Source organism: Ursus arctos, unplaced genomic scaffold (genome assembly GCF_023065955.2).
Source record: "Ursus arctos isolate Adak ecotype North America unplaced genomic scaffold, UrsArc2.0 scaffold_32, whole genome shotgun sequence".
In the NCBI taxonomy this organism is placed as follows: domain Eukaryota; kingdom Metazoa; phylum Chordata; class Mammalia; order Carnivora; family Ursidae; genus Ursus; species Ursus arctos.
Window position 1 is genome coordinate 8,008,793 of NW_026623008.1, and position 19,433 is coordinate 8,028,225.

General features: G+C 46.1%; 1 protein-coding gene across 1 annotated transcript in view; it reads right to left on the reverse strand.

Annotated features, from left to right (window-relative positions):
- The window catches only part of MTOR (mechanistic target of rapamycin kinase), a 123,129-nt gene extending 109,002 nt beyond the window's left edge, over positions 1-14,127 (reverse strand). Inside the window, exons 1-6 of the mRNA XM_026519856.4 lie at positions 14,015-14,127; positions 11,683-11,858; positions 10,958-11,066; positions 10,036-10,268; positions 7,999-8,199; positions 6,880-7,014 (exon numbers count right to left, since the gene is read on the reverse strand). Coding sequence (XP_026375641.1) covers positions 6,880-7,014; positions 7,999-8,199; positions 10,036-10,268; positions 10,958-11,066; positions 11,683-11,844 — 840 coding nt within the window. The 5' untranslated portion in view covers positions 11,845-11,858; positions 14,015-14,127. The remainder of the gene's footprint in view (positions 1-6,879; positions 7,015-7,998; positions 8,200-10,035; positions 10,269-10,957; positions 11,067-11,682; positions 11,859-14,014) is intronic.
- Between the last annotated feature and the right edge of the window lie 5,306 nt (positions 14,128-19,433).

Here is a 19,433-nt window from a genome sequence, read left to right on the forward strand (position 1 = left end):
ACTATTCTTACCGAGGTCACCAAGGACTCTGACGCTGCTACATTGGATGGTCCATCCTCAGTCTTCATCTTAACTGACTCACCTGCAGTGTTTGATCCAACTTAGTATTTCCTCCTCTTTGAAAACTTTCTTGGCTTCCTGGATCCTGAGCTTTCCTGGCTCCTTGGATCTCCTCCCCTCCCTGCACTGGCTGCCCCTTGGTCTCTCCCCTGGTTGCTCCTCATCTCCTAACCTTACGTACCAGGCCCCACCTCTTCTCCAACGACACTAGCGCTCTGCTGGGGAACTAATCACCCGGGTCTCGGGACTTGAAGTCATGGCTATGTGCTGATGACTCCCAAATCCGTGTCTCCACCCAGATCCCCCCAGAAAAACTCAGTTCTCTGCTTAGATACCCAACAGGTGCCTCAAACTTAACATACTCAGAAGCAAACTCCTGACCCTCTACCCCAAACCTGCCCCTTCCACCTCAGTCCTCCTGTCTCAGCAAATGCCACCCTATCCTCCCACTCAGGCCAAAAACCTTGATTCCTCTCTTTCCCATCAACCCCTAAGTCCCAAATTCAGGATCCAGCCACTCCTTGTGCCTGCACAGTTCCCACTAGGGTGCAAGCTGCAAAAGTCCTCTGTTAAGGTTGCTGCAGTTCCTTCCTAACCGGACTCCTGGCACCAGCCTGTGTCCAGCCAATAATCCACTTAACATGGCGGCCACGGCAATCCTTCTGACACGAGTCAAATGTTACCCCCACTGCTCCAAATTCACTAACAGCTTCCCGCTTCACACACACACCGTCTGTACGGTGGCTCCTGAGACCCCACACAATGTGCCCCTTTCCTTACCCCAGGGATTCCTCTGACCCCATCTCCCACCACCTCTCTGCTGTCACACAGCTGAGTCCCAATGGCAATCTCATTCCCCTCCAAAAGCATCACGCTCCCGCCTTGAGGCCTTTGTGCCTGGAGAACCGGCTGTCTGGAATGCTCTGCCCGGGTATTTATTTGTATGGCTCTTTCTTACCTCCTTCACAACTGTACTCAAATGTTACATTCTAAAATGCAATCCTTCATCCAGGCTGGCACCTCCTGGTCCCTTTCCCTGCCCTACTTTTGTCCAGAACATTCATCACCATATGATATACTACAGCTGAACCTTGAACAACAGGAGTGTGAACTGCACTGGTCTACTTATACATGCATTTTCTTCCCATAAATTTAGTACAGTACTGTAAACGAAGTTTCTCTTTCTTATGATTTTCTTAACAATATTTTCTTTCCTCTAGCTTACTTTATTGTAAAAATACAATATATTATATACATAACATACAAAATGTGTGTTAATTGACTGTTTATGTTACTGGTATGGTTTCTGGTTAATAGTAGGCTATTAACAGTTAAGTTTGGGGGAGTCAAAAGTTATATGTGGATTTAAACTGCATGGTGGGGGGGTTGACGCCTGAACCCCCACACTGCTCAAGGGTCAACTGTACATATTTACTTATTTGTGTATTGTCTCTCCCTGCTAGAATATGTTTTATTCACTGCTGTATTATTCCAGCTCCTAGGACTTGGTGCAGCTCGCCCACAGCAGGTGCTCAATTAATATCTGTTGAATGAATTCATAAGTTACAAAATGATAATACCTTACCTTTGGATAGTTCTTTAGAATTTACAAAATTTACAAAGTTCTATTTCACTTAAAACTATTTAGGTGAGGGGCGCCTGGGTGGCACAGCGGTTAAGCGTCTGCCTTCGGCTCAGGGCGTGATCCCGGCGATCTGGGATCGAGCCCCACATCAGGCTCTTCTGCTATGAGCCTGCTCTCCTCTCCCACTCCCCCTGCTTGTGTTCCCTCTCTGGCTGGCTGTCTCTATCTCTGTCGAATAAATAAATAAAATCTTTAAAAAAAAAAAAAAAAAACTATTTAGGTGATACTGGTCTGTTTCCCGGGAGAAAACAAAGATCCCACAGCTGTATAGGCTCCAGTGGAAAGCCCATGTTATACTGGGGTGGGGGAATCTGTGCGGGCTACCATTCACGGAATGCCCACTCCATCAGGTGTTGTGCTAGGCACTTCACATACACAGTCGACCCTTCAATAATGTGGAGGTTAGGAGCACAGACATCCTCTGTGGTCAAAAATCTATGTGTAGGGGCACCTGGGTGGCTCAGTCGGTTAAGCATCTGCCTTCGGCTCAGGTCATGATCTCAGGGTCCTGGGATCGAGCCCCATGTCAGGCTCCCTGCTCAGTGGAGAGTCTGCTTCTCCCTCTCCCTCTGCCCCTCCCTTGCCCCTATATGTGGGCGTGTGCGCTCTCTCTCAAATAAATAAAATCTTTAAAAATAAATTAATAAATAAATTAAAGAAAATCCATATGTAACTTCTGCCTCCCCATAACTTAACTACTAACAGCCTACTGTTGACCAGCAGTCTTACCGATAATAAACAATTGATTAGCATGCATTATGTATGTGTATTATATGCTATATTCTTATAATAAACAAAGCTAGAGAAAAAAATGTTATTAAGAGGACCACAAGGAAAAGAAAATATAGTTATAGGACCATACTGTATTTATCAATATCGTAAGTGTATGACATCTACTGATAAGATGAATCGTCTGTCAGTACCTACATGAGTACTGTCTTATTTGGAGAAAAACAATGTAGATGTTAATATGCATTCCTAACACCAGACAGCAAAAATGAAAAGATAATGTGAAAAAGAAATTCGTATTTATTTACAGGTACAACGACTCAGGTACCGATAACGAGGCAGCAGTAAGATTGTTTTACGGCAGCTTAGTGTAATCAAGACGACTGCTTCACGGCAGTCTATACTCTAATGAATGAGGCATTATCAAATTTTTACGGCGTACAGTATTATAGTCATATCCATACTACAGTATTGGAAAATACAGTATTTTACAGTTTTGTAAAAACCCACTTACCTGCAATGATAAGCTGATACGCAGTTTCTCCAATTACGAGAGAGGCATACTGTACGGCCATGAAATTCTTTGAAATCGAAGTTACAAAACAGTAAGAAAACCAACACATTATTAACTTTAACTTTACAGTAAACATGGCTCACCTTCCGCCCACACATGGGCAGTGTCCACTTCCACACGAGCTTTGCACGTGAGGTTCCACATGATCGAGTCTCAGGCAATGATGATGACACAAGAACATCTCATACGGTCTTGCTGTACAGTCAACAGATTTTCCCACGAAGACTCAAACACACACTAGGTAAGTTTATTAACTGTATGGCACGATGATCCTTTCCTAGTCGCTAGCGGGAAGCGGCTCATTGGAATGGTCTGCATCCTCGCGGGTCTCACAGCGAGGAGACGGAGGCAGAGGAGGGGCCAGCTTGCTGCTGCAGGGGTGGCAACGGTGGGAGAGGTGGGAGGGGAGGCAGGAGACGCGGCACACTCCATGCAACTTTATAGAAATACATCATAATTTCTGTTTGACTTTTTTGCTTTTTCATTTCTCTAGAAATGTCTTTCTGCAGTACCAATCCCTCTTCCACGGTCTGCTTCGTTTCAGTGCCTGCATCATGGAAGAATCCATGTCGTAAAAGAAGCCAAGAGCAGTCTTGACTAATCAGACCCCTCCTGGTGCCTGGCGCTGTTTCTTCTAGGTCTTCTTCCTCATCGTCTGGCACCAGTTCGGAAACACTCACCTCCCTCAAGTCATCTTCTATTCGTTCCTCTGGTGTGGTGTCCATTTGCTCTTGAAATTCTCTAAGGTCCGTATCACCCTTCAGCCCCCACCTTTTTTGCCATATCCACTTTCTTTCAATCTCTTTCATGGTGTCCTCTGTCACAGGTCCTGCGAAGTCATGTGCACATCTGGCCACGGTTTTCTCCAGCAGGAATTATTGTTTCAGGCCTGATGGCATTTGTGGCTTTTTCTACAACAATGGCATTCTCGATGGTGTAATCCTTCCGGACTTCCCATCGGGGTGTTCTTCCACAGTGCTGACAATCCTTTTCACAACGTACCATGTGTAATGAGCCTTAAGGGTCATGACCCAGATCTAGAGGCTGAATTAGAGATGTGTATTTGGGGGCAGAAAGACCACTTTGATGACTCTGGTGTTGAACTCACGGGGTTCTGGGTGACCAGGGGCATTGTCCAATATTGAAAGAATTTTAAAAGGCGGTCCCTTACCGGCAAGGTCCTTCTTGACTTCAGAGACAAAGCATTAAGGGAACCAACCCAGAAAGAGTGTTCTTGTGGTGTTTTCTTCCCTTCAAAGCTCCGGGGTTAGCAACTTACAGATAAGGGCCGTCCTGATCCTAAACTCGACTGTGTTACACAATGAGAGAATTAGCCTGCTCCTTCCTACCTCAAATCCTGGTGATTGCTTCTCCTCCTAATAAATGTCCTTTGTGGCATTTTCTTTTCCAGAGTAAGGCACTTTCGTCTGCATTAAAAGCCTATTCAGGCAGATATCCTTTCTCTTCAGTGATCTTCTTTATGGCGTCTGGGAACTCATCTGCTGCTTCTTGGTCAGCAGAAGCTGCTTCTCCTGTTATCTTGACGTTTTGTTAAGTCAAACCTCTTTCCGAACTTATCAAACCATCTTTTGCTGGTATTCAATTCTCCAGCTTTCGGTCCTTCACCTTCCTTTTGCTCTAAGTTGTCAGATAATGATTTTGCTTTTTGTCGAATCGTATTAGTCTTTAAGTATGCCTTTCTTACAGCAATCCTGTACCCACACAAAAGCTGCATGTTCAACATGAGAGAAAAAGAGATTTCTCAAAAAGTGCAAGATTTCTGTGCCCGTTGGCATGGCTGCAGCAATAGCTTCACAGATTTCCTTTTCTTTTTTTGCAATGGTCCTGATGCTGGGTTCGTTTATCTTGCAATGGTGGGCAGCCACAGCCGCAGACCTCAATCTGTGGTGCATATCAAGAGACTCAACTTTTTCTTGTGACATCATGACTTTGCTTCTTGGGAGAACCTCACTAGTGGCACTTCGTACGGGTTCCACAGTACTATTCAAGGTTTACAGTACTGCACTAAACACGATGAAAAATACATGAGAAGTTCGACAGAGCACTTTTAACTGAGACGCGCAATTTACTGGAGGGGCGAAGAGTGCACGCAGAAGACGAGCCTCGCAGTGTTTCAACCAGATGCTCGCAACACTTGAGCTCATGGCAACAGCAACGGGAGGTGGCCACGAAATTACTCAGAAGACAGTGTGTTCCACAAATCTTACGCAGTTAGGGTTTAATATCGTACCTTCACATTTGTTCACATTTCTCTCGACTGTGAACGGCGCCAATTATAGTCTGTTAATGCTGGTGTGCGTGTTTAGGTAAATTTTTAATTTTTGCAACAGGTTTATGTATATTTTGTGGTAGTAAATAATGAAATAGACTAGTATCTACATATATTTTATGCATTTGTGACATACCTAACTTCTTAATTTTTTTACTATTTCTAGGCTATGCAGTCATCTGCTGAGTTTGTTTCAAATTGTCACAAACCTCTAAAAAATGTCCCAACATATTTACTGAAAAAAATCCACATATACGTGGACCCATGCAGTTCAAACCTGTGTGTTGTTCAAGGGTCAATTGTACTTAGAAACCTCACAGGAGCCCAAGGAGGTGGATGAGAGCTCCATCAAAAGCAACAAAAATGAGGCTAAACGAAGTAAAATAATGTACCCAAGTCACAGAGGAGAGAGAAGGCAAGGATTCCAAGCTAGACTCCTGGGTTCCACACACAGAGCAGCAGGCGCTGCCCCGCGCCTACAGCACTGCCGTTACCAAATGACCACCGGCTCCGTTACAGCAAGAAGCCCTGGGGCAAAACTGCACACCAACTTGCTTCCCGTAGGAAGACTCAAGGCCAGAACTCTACTCCCAAATATATCCTGCATCCAGCAGACTAACACTGAATCTACTCCGCCGTGTCTGCACTGCCAACACCAGTGGAGGCCACCACCATCACCCGCCCAGACTACTTCCATAGACCCCCTGGCAACCAGGAGAATGGGACCCCCAACTACAAGGAGTACCGTTGACCAAGGGCCCCTGCTGCAACTCTGAAAATGTCACCATGTTTGTGCCACGGCCACACTTGCCATGGGTTGCCTCTAGCCAATGACAGCACGTGGGAGGAATGCTGGGGCCGGCCTCCCCTGAGAGCCAACTGTGGCCTGAGGCCCCCACGGCAGCTCTGCATGGTAGCCTCACATGCTTCCAGCCCACTTTCCTTCGCTGTCTTGTTCATTCAGGGCCAGCCTCTCCCTGCTCCCTCCCTGTTTTCTCTCCCAGGCCATTTCCCTAACAAAAATGCTGGCACTTTTAACCATATCCCCTAACGAGTCTCTTGCTTTCATTCCTGCCACTGCACAAGCTTTGCCCCACAAGTCGCCAATGATTACTAAAAATGGGGCCCTCACACCACTCCCCTGTGTACACACCTCTGATGTTTGCAATGAGAATAAAAGCCAGTGTTTACCACGAACCGCGAGGCCTCCAAATTTGCGTCCCCCCTTGCTCTCATGCCCCAGCCACATCGCCCTTCTTTCTGTTCCCTGAACTTGTCAAACTCCCTTCCACCTCAAAGCCTCCACCTGGAACACAAACTCCCTCCCTCTGCAAGGCTCGCCCCCACATCATGCGGCTCTCAGCTCAAATGGCACCACCCCAGAGAGGAAGTCACCCTCTCCCCCTGCTACCCTCCATCCCATTACATCGTAGGACTTAGTGCTTTTCTGAAATGACCTTGCTTACTTGCTTATTGCCTGTGTCCCTGACATCATATCCTCTGTAAGGACAAGGATCTCACTTGCCCTGTTCACAGAATGGCACGCGGGAAGCCAGACTCCCTTCTGACGTAGCTGCTCACCTCTCCCTCCATGCTGCTGATTCGGACCAACTCGTTGAGGATCAGCAAGGCTCCATGGATGCGATCATCCCGATTCATGCCTTTCTCCTTGGCCAACGTCTCATCAAACCCTTTCTCTGCTTCTTCAAACGTATGCTATTAGAGATATAGAATGTGTTAATTACCCAAGGTCCAAAGGTAGAAAGAACACAGGCCCACCCCCTCTACACAGGGGGGCTCTGTGGTGTGACCAGGCCTGCTCAGTGGCTTGTGCCAGCAACATCAATGATACAACGTTACCAAGCTCTCTTCTTTAACTTAGCTTCAACCCGCACAATACCATGAGGCAGGGACCATGACCATCCCTATTTAACAGATGAAAAACACAGGCTCATGGAAATTAAATGACTGTCCAAGTTCAAGTTCACAACATGGCAAAGTCAAGCCTAGAACCCGGGTTTCCAATGCCACGTTCAGGGCTCTCTTTGTAGTACAAGCTCCTTGGTTAAGTTTTCTTGGCAGCAGCAAGTGGCACAGGGCTTATGACACCAAAGGAGAAAGAACCAGCCCTTTCAGGGGCGCCTGGGTGGCACAGCGGTTAAGCGTCTGCCTTCGGCTCAGGGCGTGATCCCGGCGTTATGGGATCGAGCCCCACATCAGGCTCTTCTGCTGTGAGCCTGCTTCTTCCTCTCCCACTCCCCCTGCTTGTGTTCCCTCTCTCGCTGGCTGTCTCTCTCTCTGTCGAATAAATAAATAAAATCTTTAAAAAAAAAAAAAAAAAAGAACCAGCCCTTTCGAAATTAGTATCACTGCACGTTGCTGCTTCTCAGATACCCATTTTTCTAATATCTCTGAGAAGAGAGCTCTTACGATTATCAATAAGAAGACAGTGAGTCACAGCTTAACTGTATCATGTTTTCATCCTTAGTGGTACGTAAAATAATGGTGTGGCTACCAAGAGATCTTGGCTTTAGTGAAATACAAAGAAGTAACTATTGATTCGTATTGAGCTTAAGAAGCCACTGGAGACCCATGCAAACGTGCCACTTGCTGTGTGGCAAGGCCCTGCCGCAGCCCTCTCGGCCGGGCAGTGCTGTATGTACTCGTGCTCTGCAGGGGACGGAACGGTGACACGCTCACCCGGTACCACTGAGGCTTCTGCATCTCCTTCGGCTCACGCTGAGTGGTGAGAATCAGGCAGGCACGAAGGGCGGCCACGGCTCCCTCACGGATGGCCTGTTTGGGGTCCCACACGGCCACAAAAATGTTGTCAAAGAAGGGCTGCACTTGCTGGAAGAAGAAGGTGGGGACGCTGATGGCCAGCTCACGGAGAACCAGAACCTGGGAAAGAAGAGCACACAGAGGACTCTCATCTGAATCAGAGACTTTGGTTCTGGCACGATATGGCCTCTTGTCATCCTGCAGCGTATATATACATCAGGAAGAGAGCAAACTTGTCCACCCTCCTAGCTACGAATCTCTGGGGACCTAGGAGTAAAAGTAAAATTGATCAAACATCTCAGTGTTCATTATCCTAGGGTGTTCACAAACATGGGATGCTCTCATGTTAGAACATAAGCTCTGGAAGGCAGACGTGTTTTATACTTAGTATACTGCCCCCGACAGCGAAACACCATCCCTGGAACACAGAAGAATTCGATAAACATTTACTGAATGAACTAATAATCCTGTTCGATATTTAATCTTGCTATTATGTTTGTCTGACAGTGGAAGAAACTGAAGGTCAGAGGTTACTCCGAGTTTCAGAGTCAGGAAGGACAAAACCGACTTGAAGTAGGCTCCATGTGTCTGTCCCTCACCCAGTACCAGGATCCCCCCTCGCGGGGCTGGCTCCTAAAGAGGAAGCCGACAGGAAAGGATGCAAATGGCTCTTTGATCCCTAGCATACTCATTCCCAGATCCTCTCTCTCTCTCTCTCTTTTTTTTTAAAGATTTTATTTATTTATTTGAGAGTGAGTGAGAGAGAGCACAAGCAGGGGGAGCTGAAGAGGGAGAGCGAGAAGCAGGCTCCCCGCTAAGCAGGGAGCCCAATGCGGGGCTCAATCCCAGGACCCTGGGATCATGACCTGAGCTGAAGGCAGACACTTAACTGACTAAGCCACCCAGGTGCCCTCCTCCAGATCCTCTCTCTTAAGCACAGAATCTCCCTCATCTCACAGCCTGAAAGTCTGGTCCTCCAAACCAGCCTTTTTTAAGGACAAGCTTCAAAAAGCAGTGGGGATGTTGGGGTACCTGGGTGGCTCAGTCGGTTAAGTGTCCGACTCTTGATCTCAGTTCAGGTCTTGATCTCGTGGTCATGGGTTCAAGCCCTGAGATGAGCTCCACAATGAGCATGGAGCCCACTTTAAAAAAAAAAAAAAAAAAAAAGGCAGTGGGGATACACCACAAGAGGAGGAAAAGAGGCTCCTATTCCCCAAAACGCAGAACAGCCAATGGGGCAAAAGGAAGTTTGGGCTAGGTGCCAACCAATCAATAAATGCCTAAAAAATAAACAAGAGGGGCTCCTGAGCGGTGCAGTCGGTTAGGCAGGACTCTTGGTTTCAGCTCGGGTTGTGATCTCAGGGTCATGAGATTGAGCCCCGCCTCAGGCTCACATTCAGTGGGGAGTCTGCTTGAGACTTTCTCTTCCTCTCCCTCCGCCCCTCCCCTGCACTGACAGATGTTCTCTCTCTAAAATAAATAAATAAATTTAAACAAACAAATAAATAAAATAAATAAGAAAGGCCTGAAAGGAGGCAGGCCCCTGCTCCTCTCCTACTCCTAGTCCTTCCGTACTCCCACGATACAGCAGGGAGACCTTGACAAAGGCACTGACGGGGTCATGCAGACAGACAGTTGTCTGGGGCTTTGGAAGCCTTTTGCCCTGTGGCTGCTCCCCCTGCCTATGGGTGAGGGGTGCCTTCTGCTTAGGAGGCAACTTTGATTCTAGAAAATTAGAGGTCAAGGTAAGCGCTGCACTTAGGGCTGCCTCTCAAGCAACAAAAGAGAACCTTTAAGTTTCCTCTTCAGGTACAGAGCGCAGGGCAGAGAAAGGGATTCAGGACAGACCCAAGGCCCCTGGGAAGCACAGTGCCTTAGCCTGGAGCATCCCCTCATTGTCTGCCTTTCAGGGACCTGAGCGCACTGTGTGGAGAACCCCTCCCCGCAGGCACTCACAGCGGCGTGTCTCCGGCCCTCGTTGCGGTCGGCGCCCAGCCACTCCAAGGCTCGCTTCACCTCAAACTCCACATACTCAGCCGTAAAAGTGTCCCCTGCCATGGCGAGGCGGCCAATGGCCTTGGATGCCATCTCCATGACAACTGGGTCATTCGAGGGGAGGAGGTTCCGAAGATAGTTAGCGAATCTGCCAATCCGAGTGGCATTCCCGCCTTCCACTCCTATGAGGCTGGCTGGGAAAGAGAGGAAGGCAAAAGGTGAGGGTGGGCGCATCCTTCCAGGACAGCGTGCTGCCCTGAAAGGAAGGCTGGCAAGTGACCTCTTCCTTCTACTTTGAGCACAGAATGCAACTTCCAGACGGGAAGGATGCAGATAACTTTCATTTTAAAGCAACAGATTTGATATTTGTGCCAGAACTACTTACTTAAAGCAAAATAACCTCATTTTAGTACAGATAATTTGTTTTCCCAAGAAGAAAAAGAAAACGAACTGAGAATGAATAGGAATTCACCAGACCAGTCCCTGGGATTTGAGAATTACATGCTTTTTATCACTGTTCCCCACCTTTCCCTTTCCATTCGTGAGCCCCGCTATGCCAAACTGCTCCACAGAGACATCAGAGCCTGCAACAAGCAACCTGGGGTGGCAGAAGGAAGGCTGGCTTCTCGTCTCAGCACGGCCACTCTCTGTCCCTAGAAAAGCTGCGTCACAGTTCTCAGACTCTGTATCTGAAAATACCAGTTTTGCCCACATCCCAGGACTGTTGCTTGAATTAATACCTGAATAAGTACACTGAAAGCCATAAATTCCTTAAATAGATAAGAACGAAGCATCAGTATGCAGCAGACACAGGTGCAGTGGACACAAAGGTGAACCACCCTTTATTCCCAGTTATTGCTGTCACCAGAGACGCTGTCCTTACCTATGGCCAAGATGCCACCTTTCCTCTCATTGGCATCTGAGCTGGAAACCAGTTCAAAAATGTGATGGTTCAGCTGATCATAGAATCGAGTAGACTCCTCTTGACTCATCTGCAAAGGAAGATGTACTCAGAACAGCTTCCAATGACTCCCTGATGCTGGGGCAGGGGTGGGGGAGGGGGTGGCTTCCAGAGGGTAGGACTGAGAGGTGGCCAGTGGATACAACTCAACCCAAAGAGGACAGAGCTGCTGCCCACTTTTACAGTTGTAAACTGTTTAGTAACTGAACTTGCAGTTCATCTGTTTATGGAACAAACACTCGTTGAGCCAGACACATCCAGGGTTAAAGGATGAACGAGACACTGTCCTGACGTCACATGGGCTCTCTATCTAGAAAGCCCCAGGCTACCAACTCTTTAAACCTATCCCAACCACTGTGATCAGATAGAAAGAACTGAAGGTCTGGAATACCGTGGGAAAAAGAAAAAGAAAAACAAAGGAAAAAAGAAAAGAAACGGCTGACTCTACATGGACTCCTGAATGCCATCGCAACACAAGACATGCCAAAGAACCGTGCAGCTGGTGCAAAGGAACCTGCAAGGGCTACGGACAGGGGGATATTGGGGGCCTTTGTGTTCCAAACCCTTACTGAGCTGTCAAAAGGAATCTAAACCGGTGCTGGTACATGTGGGCCAAACACTCCCCAACAAATCACAGAAGCTCCAACCTCTCGAAGCTCCATGGTGACATAGTGCTGGAGCTCCTTGGCAGCTTTGGCCCTGGTCTCCTCATTCCGGCTCTTCAGGCCACTGGCGAACTGCTGCAGGACGCTCACGTTGCTGGACGTGGTGGTAGCTGCGGTGGCGGCAGCGGGTCCAGTTCCCAGCATCTTGACCTGAGGTTCTTTGGAGAGAAACGTCCTTTAATGTTCTGGATAACAAACCATGGTGATGAATTTCTTTACGGCCGCAGTTCCTCAGCACAGGTCTCTACACTGCCCGTGTCAGGAAGGGGATCCTAAAAAGGCTCGGAGACCTCACTGAGGAACGTATAGAAAGCCTTGATTCAGTCCGCAGTGACTGGCGTTTAAAACAGGCAGCGTAGCAGACAGGGTCAAACTGTGGGCTGTGGAGCCAGACTGAGCTCGAATCCAGTCCAAAATTATAGGGCACCTAGGTGGCTCAGTCGGTGAAGCATCTGCCTTCAGCTCAGGTCATGATCCCGGGGTCCTGGGATGGAGCCCCGCATCGGGCTCCCTGCTCAGTGGGGAGCCTGCTTCTCCCTCTCCCTCTGCCTGCCCCTCCCCCTGCTGGTGCGCTCTCTCCCCCTCTCTCAAATAAATAAATAAAACCTAAAAAAAAAAATCATATCAAAATTACATACTTTGAGGAAGATACTTAAAATGTCCCAGTTTCTTCACCTGCAGCAGGATAACATTACCTAACTCATAGCATTGATGTGAGGGTTAAATGAGTTAATAAATGTTAAAAAAGTGCTTAGAACAGTGCCAGGCACACAGTGAGTGCTTAAGTAATTGTTAGCTATTATTATCATCATGACTACTACATATGTGGCCCAGTGCCAGGCACTAGAGATGGGGAGGTAGAAAGAGAATAAAACAAGCCTAAGACTGTCCCTTTCTTCAAGGCATTCAATTTACAGAGGGACATTGACTATTATTCTATAGCAGCTCTGGCCAGTAGGAAGACAATACAAGCCGTAAGTATAATTTTATATTTCCTGGTAGCCATATCAAAAAAGGTAGAAGGAAACAAGAGAAATTAATACATTTTTTAAAACCCAATACACCCAAAATATCATTTCAACATGTCATTAACATAAAAAGTATTGATATATTTTCCATTCTCTTTTTGTACTAAGTCTCTAAAATGTGCTGTGCACATGGCAATCTCAATGTGGACTAGTCACGTTTCAAGTGCTCTAAGCCACCTGTGGCTGGTGATTATTGTATTGGACAGTGAGGATCTATAAAATACTAGTACTTGGAATGTGAGCTAAGAGACTGACTAGTTCCTGAGATCACACATTCATTCCTCAACTAAGTACAATCCTTTTCCTCAATGAGCTTACAATCTAGGGGGAAAGTGGCCATAACAGGGCTCAGCCCAGACGGCTATGGGAGTAACATACATACCTATCCTACGGATGTCCAGATTATATTAGAAATTCAAATTTTCAAAATTCTTTTTTGAAAGTATTTGTGAGATGCAGAGAAAAAAAAAACAACAACAACAACAACACAGGGAATAATTGGTTTTGTAAAGCTATTAAATGCTCCAAAGCCAAGAAGAGACTGCAGAAGGAAATACCATCCCACTGGGAGAGGAAATTCAAGGATACCTGACCAGAAAACTAACTATGGGGTGTTGGCCTACGGGTCTGTGATGAGGGGGAGGGAGGCTGGCAAGGAATTCTCTTTCTCAGGGAAGAACGAGAGTATTTTCGCTGGGTCTGAGGCCCACAGGCCCATCTGCTGCAGGCACAATTCAATGAAGATATTGGAAGCCAAATATCCTAAGAGTCTTGGTTAGGGCTTGCAAAGTTAAAGTTGGGGTGGCTGAAACTGGGGATGGGGGCGGGGAGGGCAGAGAGGATGAAACCCAAGGATGGAACCCAGCTCAGTTCTGGGGACTGGGTCCTTGAGAGGTCCCCAGGGTGCAGACTGAGGGGTACACACTGACGGTGCTCCTCTCTGAGGTCAATCTGTTGGTGGCTCGGAAGAAGGGGCGATTGCGGGACATGGAGACCCAAAGACGCCCCGGCAGTACCGGGGCTGATGGGCCGCCCTTCGCGGCGCCAGGGACGCACGGCAAGCTGAAGGGTCCGGGGGTCTCCTGGGGATCCGGGAGGAGGTGGGTGCTGCCTTGCCGGGTGGGGGTCAAGGGTTCAGACGGCGCCCAAGCCCCTGGGCCGGTATGGAGGGGACCCCACGTCCCAGACGGCTGACTTCCCGCCCCCCCCCCCCCCACGGACCAGGCTGACCCTGGGCCTGGACATTCCTCCGCCTTGGAGGGGTCGGTGCCAGGCCCCAGACTCACCGCGCGGCTTCGGCCAAGGCCTCAGCTGCCGCCACCAGCGCGGGTACCGCTGCTTCAGGCCCCCGGCCCCACCACCCGCCTTCCCCGCTGTCCTCTAAGCCGGGCGGGTGAGAGGGCGGGTTCCCAGCTCTGAGGACCAATAGACAGGCGTAAGAAGAAGATGGACTGGAACACAGACCAATAGAAATGAAGGAGAAGTTAGGCTTGGGGGACCCGGCTTCTCTAGGGGGCGGGGATTGTTCAAATAGACAAACCACGCGGCCAGTGGCAGGCGAAAGGAGGCTTACGTCAATTCGGGAGAACCAATGGGTCCTGAGTTGATGTCAGTCACTTCCACGCGCACATCCGGTGCATCGCTGCTATTATTCCCCTCTGCATCTACACAGTGGCAGTGTGGAGCCAGCCGTCTGGGTACCACGGGATGGGACTCGGAGGGTGTGCGTCCTGCTCGCTTTAACCGGAGTGGAAGGGACGTCGGTGCCCTGTGATTACTAGAGCACAGACTTAGAACTTTCGGACTAGCGTTACGCACCCGTGATTTCTCTTTTGTTAAATGCAATTTGCATTTTAAAGCGTTTTTACTTAGAATTTCCCAGTTTTCCAAAATTATCTAGTTCACAAGATCCTTCGCGGGAGACCATAGCCAAGTTTTAACTAAATGACCTACTCCTAAATCAATAATTTCCAAACATTTTAAATCATCCTTCCAGGGACGCCTGGCTGGCTCAGTTGGTGGAGCATGGGACTCTTGATCTCTGGTGGTGAGTTCAAGCCCCCGGTTGGGCGTAGAGCTTGTAAAGCTCACATACATATATACGTACGTACGTAAAATAAAAACAGCCTTTGGAACAATCAATAGCAAAAATGGAATCTGACTACATCTCAATTTTTTTTGGCCATGGTTATAATCAACAAAAATTCCTCAATGTCTTCCAGTGGGGGGTCTGATTAAATAAAATATGATACATTCATATTAAGGAAAATGTATGGAGCCATTAATACTGGTAGTGTAGATTAATATTTGCTAAGAAGGAAAAAGGTTCACGATTTATTAAAAAAAATACAAGTTATACAACAATGTAAGTATAATATACCCCCTTATAAAACATTTATATATTTCTTAGGTGTCTAGATTTGCAGAGGGAGGAAATATACAACTAAGATATAATAGAATATGGAGAAGTCATACTTTTTTCTTTATACCTTACCATCGATTACTTGAAGAAGTGTCTGTTGAAGAGATGTAAGTTTCCAGAAGTTCTAAACTGCCAAATTAAAGAGGTTTGGCGATATTCTGTGGCTAACAAAATGCTTTGGCAGGTTCTTTTTTTATTTGATTTATGGTTACTACTTTAGGTTTAGAATCTTTTCATTGCATTGTTTCTTCTCTGAAATAATTGTCCCTCTGAATTTCACATTTTCCACTTCTGTTCAACATCTCTATATTTAATCATCAAACATTTAAAATATATGATATATTCACTGTTCAAATCCCAAAATAAATAAAAATTATATTTATCATGAAAAAGGTCTTGCTCCACTCCTTCCCTTTCACTATTTTCTTCGTTCTTATGTATCCCTAGAGTTTCTTTATGTAAATATAAGCAAGTATAAATGCGTATTCTTATTTTTCCCTTTTGTTACTATCTATACTGTTCTGGACTTTAAAAAATTTTAGTAGAGCTTGGGGTCCCTGGGTGGCTCAGTTGGTTGAGTGTCCAACTCTTGGTTTCAGCTCTGGGTCATGGTCTCAGGGTCTTGGGATCAAGCCCCGCGTGGGGCTTAGTGCTCAGCATGGAGTCCGCTTGTCCCTCTCCCTCTACTCTTCCCCTCACCCTCCCCCTGCCACTCACACTCCCCCCGCCACTCACACACACTGTCCCTAAAATGAATAAATAAATAAAATCTTTAAAAAAAGTTTTAGTAGATCTCGGAGATCTTTCTTAATATATAGAAAGCTAGCTTGTTCTTTTGTTGTTGTTATAGCTGCATAGAATCCCATCACATGGATGTACCATAATTTATTTTTTCAGTCCTCTGTTGCTGGGCACTTGTGTTGTTTCCAAATTCTTGCTATTACTAATGATGCAGCAGTGAATGCCTTTGTACATATGTAATTTTTTCCCCTGGCAGCTATACCAAATAAACACCCAAAAATGAAATTACACGGTCAGGGTAAATGCATGTGTAGTTGATGGACAACGTCAACTTGATCTCTATAAAGGGAGGTACTAATTTTCATTTCCTACTGGCAATATGTGATATTTTTGCCACCCTAAGATGTGATAAGGCCCTGCTTTCTTTTCTTTTCTTTTCTTTTCTTTTCTTTTCTTTTTTAAGATTTTATTTATTTATTTATTTCACAGAGAGAGAGAGAGAGGGCACACAAGCAGGGGGGAGTGGCAGGCAGTGGGAGAGGGAGAAGCAGACTCCTCCGCCTAGCAAGGAGCCAGATGCAGGAATCAATCCCAGGACCCTGGGATCATGACCTGAGCCGAAGGCAGATGCTTGATGGACTGAGCCACCCAAGCTCCTCAGGCCCTGTTTTCTAATTAACAATCAAAGATGTTTTGAGGGGCGCCTGGGTGCCTCAGTCGTTAAACATCTGCCTTCGGCTCAGGTCATGATCCCAGGGTCCTGGGATCGAGCCGTGCATCGGGCTCCCTGCTCGGCGGGAAGCCTGCTTCTCCCTCTCCCACTCCCCCTGCTTGTGCTCCCTCTCTCGCTGTCTCTCTCTCTGTCAAATAAATAAATAAAATCTTTTTTTAAAAAAGATGTTTTGATAGCAATAGTAATCAATGCATTTGTAGGTCTCTTTTCAGTTTACAAAAAACTTTCTTATGTTAAATAATAGCTAATATTTACTGAGCACTTACAAAGTGGGATTATAAAGTTTTGGTTAGGGGCACCTGGGTGGCACAGTGGTTAAGCGTCTGCCTTCGGCTCAGGGCGTGATCCCGGAGTTCTGGGATCGAGCCCCACGTCAGGCTCTTCCTCTATGAGCCTGCTTCTTCCTCTCCCACTCCCCCTGCTTGTGTTCCCTCTCTCGCTGGCTGTCTCTCTCTCTCTGTCAAATAAATAAATAAAATCTTTAAAAAATAAATAAATAAAATAAAGTTTTGGTTAAAAGCAATTTGGAGGGGCGCCTGGGTGGCTCAGTCATTAGGTGTCTGCCTTCAGCTCAGGGCATGATCCTGGCGTTCTGGGATTGATTCCCGCATCAGGCTCCTCCGCTGGAAGCCTGCCTCTTCCTCTCCCACTCCCCCTGCTTGTGTTCTCTCTCTCGCTGGCTGTCTCTCTCTCTGTCAAATAAATAAATAAATAAATCTTAAAAAAAAAAAGCAAATTGGAGTCTAATGAATCTGAAACTTGGCTCCAACACTTACTAGCTATGTGACCAGGTACTTAATCTCTTTGTACGTATTTCTTTATCATAAAACTGAAAGGATTATAATGTGCTTACCTCCGTAGGCAGTGCTGTGGGGTTAAATGCTAATACACATAAAGTACCTACAACACTCTATGATACATGTGAGGAGTCAATAAGTGATATCACTTATTCCTGAACATTTCTATGAGACACATTGTATTGTTCCCAATTTTTACTTGAGTAAATGGACACAGAGAGGGATTGGGTCATAGAATTGGTCAGTGACAGAGCCAGGATTTTGAAATATCTGCTTCTTCCTCTTGTCCAGTTTGGCAGCATAGAACACTGGGTTTGGCCAGCTTTGCAAGTGTGTGCTGGGTGGTAGAGTTGTAAATGTTTAACAACCAGCTAGTCAATAAGGGAGGGGGCTGTATGTATGTACAGGGCTGGCTTCATGGCTGTAAGAGGTCATATTGCTCTGTCTTGAAATTCTTAATGATTTTTGAACAGGGGCTGCACATTTTTATTTGCATCAAAATTATGTAGTCTGTCCAATGTACGTATATGTGTATTATAACTTTCACCACGTAAAGGAGGTATAGCATATAACTTATAAATAATAATAAAATGCACAGTGCTTTTTATTGCAAATCCCCCACGGCAAATCGATTCTAACAGTATGCTTTTTTTTTTTGGATACTGTATAGCCTCTCTAGGTTGCAACTGACCAATGAGTTTAGTTCTGATATGAATGTTGGTTGGTATTTTCTTTTATGTTAACTTGTAAGAGGAAAGTGAACCGATGAAGAGATACTTTGAAACTTCACAAGTTTGTCAATGACATGAAGGGCTTCTTTGCCGCATTGGATAATGATTTTTCAATACTGGAAGAATACATCCTCAAATTCCTATTGCTATTCACAACGTAACAGCTACAGAGTTGACACACTTTTAAGTTTACTCTGCATTGTTAACTTATCTCTGTCACTTCTTAAGTTCAGGTGACCAACAAAACAACTAACAAGCATCTGCTGATTTGTGTGGTTTAAATATTCACACTATGGGGGCGCCTGGGTGGCACAGCGGTTAAGCGTCTGCCTTCGGCTCAGGGCGTGATCCCGGCGTTATGGGATCGAGCCCCACATCAGGCTCCTCCTCTAGGAGCCTGCTTCTTCCTCTCCCACTCCCCCTGCTTGTGTTCCCTCTCTCGCTGGCTGTCTCTATCTCTGTCAAATAAATAAATAAAATCTTTAAAAATAAATAAATAAATAAAAATAAAAATAAAATAAATATTCACACTATGGCAAATTTCAAGCTACCAGCGGATGTCGCTGAATGAAAAGCTGGGAAGAGATGAGCATATCATATTTCCACAAACGCAGATACAACAGACATAAACAATCTGAAGAACATAAATGATAAAATGGAGTGAAATAATTAGGAAGTAACGAGTTTTGTCCCCTTTGTTTTTAATAGAATTAATCTCATAAGTTTGTAAAATTTAATTTTTAATAATGGCTGTGCTTGAAGACCAGCTCAGAAAATTCTTAAAAAATTAACAATTGGCTCCCTCCAGCAGGAACAAGTTACAGATACGGACCGTAAGCTTCTAGAAGGCAGGCAGTGAAGACACAGAGCCGGCCACGTAGTAGAGTGGGGAGGAGGGCGGTTATTTGCACGAGTAAGTGAGTAACCTAGACTATGGATAAAGACGCAGGCAGGACAGTATATGGCAAATGGTAACTGCACAACAAAAGGGGGGAATTATTGCTGTTGTGATTATTACTAGAGCTAATAATTTCTTGGACTTCATTTCCCATTTCAGAGCTTGGTTTCCCATTTAAAAAGTGGGAGGTAATTATACCTTTCTCATCGCCTTCAATGTGCTCCCTGATTTTTGCCCCTTTTGTTCACTGCTGCCTGCAATATAGTAAGTGCTCAGTAAATGCTTGTTGAGTGAAAAAATGAATGAGTCCTATTTTGGTGAGTGGAAGCTCTCGGTAGGTCGTAAAGCGACACGCAATCGGGGTCGTCCTTGTGATACAAAGT